Raw genomic sequence first — 2486 nt, 5'->3', positions numbered from 1 at the left:
TTATCCTACTATTATCCTACTATTATCCTACTATTATCCTACTACTATCATACTATTATCCTACTACTATCCTACTATTATCCTACTACTATCCTACTACTATCCTACTATTATCCTACTATTATCCTACTATTATCCTACTATTATCCTACTATTATCCTACTACTATCATACTATTATCCTACTATTATCCTACTACTATCCTACTATTATCCTACTACTATCCTACTATTATCCTACTACTATCCTACTACTATCCTACTATTATCCTACTATTATCCTACTATTATCATACTACTATCATACTACTATCCTACCCTCACTGTCAGTCAGGCTGTCCTGCTGAGATGCATCTAGAGAGGAAGAAAGCTGTTGACTCAGCAGCTGCTTTTTTTTTCTTTTTGCTGAGCAGATTGCACATTTTTACAGTATTTGTATTTAGCTTTTTAGGGTCACTTTGTGGGCTTGTCTTCTGAAGTTTTTCTCCTGATTATTCAATATTTTAAAAATGAATTTGTGTCATTAGTTGTGTTTTGTTGTGGAACAAAGGATTAGGTTCAACAAAGCCTCTAAGATGAAGTTTATTTTATTGAACATTGAAAGTTCTGGTGATCGTTGCCACAAACTGATGTCTGTTACTTGGTGTTGAGACCACAATATTTGAATGAAGTCTCTGCATGGAAATAATTATCTCGTGGCCGCAGTTTTTCATTATCGTTCAGTTTTATTTAATTGTGACTTTTTTCTTTTAATTCAGTTAGTTTTAATTAGTTTTCACAGTGGGTTTGATAGTTTTTATTAATGATTTTTGCATTTTTAATGTTTAGTTTTACTTTAGGTTTTATTAGTTCTATTAGTTTTTTTATAGTTTGAATGAACATATTTGCCAATGCATCCTCCAGCTTGTGCGTTAACTAACCAGCAGATATTTGGTCACTAGTTAAATCAGTCCATTATAGCAACACCTTCCTAAAATAATTATATAACTCAATTTTATCGAGTAAAACCTTGGTGATTATTTTAGGATGATGATAATAGTTGTCTCCAACCTATAGTAACCCTGCACAGAACAGGCTCTGCAGGAAAGACAATGAAGGAGACTTTGTTCTAATTTCTCATCTTTTATTTAATCTTCAGTTTCTGTCTGAAAGGGGAGGTTCTGGACGGCAGCTGCCCTGCTGTCATCGATTACACACCTTACCTGAAGTTCACCCAGAGGTACATGATTTACCTCCAGAACATAAACAACTAATAATAATATAAATGAATAAATATAATGTTGTGTTGTGCAGCACGATCAAACTGGAGATATAAAAGAAAGATGGTTCTGTCTCCAGTTCAGTTACTATAAGTTAAATAAGCTGCATTTACTGGTTTGTGTGTGTAAAATACCAGGCTCCCTGTCGGGGAGTGTGTGGTCAGAAAGGTTAGGTTAGGGTTCAGGATGTGTGTTAATAACAGGCAACACGTGGCTGTCCCCGTGCAGCACAGACAGCATCAGCAGCGACGAGGAGGAGATGAGGACTCTGGGAAGCAGCGGCAGTGAGAGCAGCACTCCTGAGACAACGGCCACGGCTGCTTCCATCTTCACCCAGCAGAGCAGCCTGGTCAGCAGGTGCAAACGCTTTGAGCAGAGGTATCGCATGGCTCTGGAGCAGAAGGTGAGTGGTCCACTGGTGGCGAGGCTGGGATGGGTTTATTATAATCAGGAGCAGAAGAGCGAGCTGCTTCTGACACCAACACATCTGACCTGTGACCAGCTTCTCTCTGTGGCTTTACTTCAAACATCTTTCTTCTTGAACAAACAGGAGTGTGTGTCTGTGTGTGTCTGTGTGTGTGTTTCCTGACATCAGGGTTACCTGGAGGAGCTGGTCCGTATCAGAGAAGCCCAGCTGTCAGAGGCTGTTTCTCACAACAAGGCTCTTCAGCAGAGCCTAGCAGAGGCCCAGCTCTCCCACACACTGGACAAACAACAGCTGGAGTTCATCATCCTGGAGCTGCAGAACCAGCTGTGAGTGTGTGTGTGTGTGTGAGTGTGTGTGTGTGTGTGTGTGTGTGTGTGTGTGTGTGTGTCTGTGTGTGTGTGTGTGTGTCTGTGTGCTGTCTCAGAGGCTTCCAGTTGGTGATAAACTCTGCACTCGTCTGTTCAGGACCGTGCTGAAGAACAACGACCTGAGGTCCAGGCAGGAGTTAACGGTCCATCTGACCAATCAGTGGCCCTCTGCCGCTGCTCTGGACAGCAACGCTGTTGCTTTGGATACGCTGCTGTACAGGAAGTGTGCGGGGCGGTGGGAGGAGTAGGTTGATTAATTTTTATTATTCAGTTTGTTTGATATGTTCACATTGATTTGACTCTAACATGTTACATGTGTAAGGGTTAGGGTTAGCCTGTCCTGAAGACGAGATGCTTTCTGCATCTTCAGCTACATTCAGATGATGAACAGAACCACACACACACACACACACACACACACACACACACACAC

The 2486-nt window shown here is 41.4% G+C and overlaps 1 protein-coding gene across 1 annotated transcript in view; it reads left to right on the top strand.

Annotated features, from left to right (window-relative positions):
• Positions 1-2486, top strand: part of rundc3b (RUN domain containing 3b) — a gene marked incomplete in the record, with an annotated part of 20285 nt that overhangs the window by 11650 nt on the left and 6149 nt on the right. The window contains 4 exon segments of the mRNA XM_014029643.1: positions 1132-1218; positions 1487-1661; positions 1854-2011; positions 2151-2297. Of these exon segments, the coding sequence (XP_013885097.1) occupies positions 1132-1218; positions 1487-1661; positions 1854-2011; positions 2151-2297 (567 nt within the window).

This window comes from Austrofundulus limnaeus, unplaced genomic scaffold (assembly GCF_001266775.1).
Source record: "Austrofundulus limnaeus strain Quisiro unplaced genomic scaffold, Austrofundulus_limnaeus-1.0 Scaffold933, whole genome shotgun sequence".
In the NCBI taxonomy this organism is placed as follows: Eukaryota; Metazoa; Chordata; class Actinopteri; order Cyprinodontiformes; family Rivulidae; genus Austrofundulus; species Austrofundulus limnaeus.
Note: the sequence above shows the minus strand (reverse complement) of the source record. Positions and strands in the feature narration are given on the sequence as shown.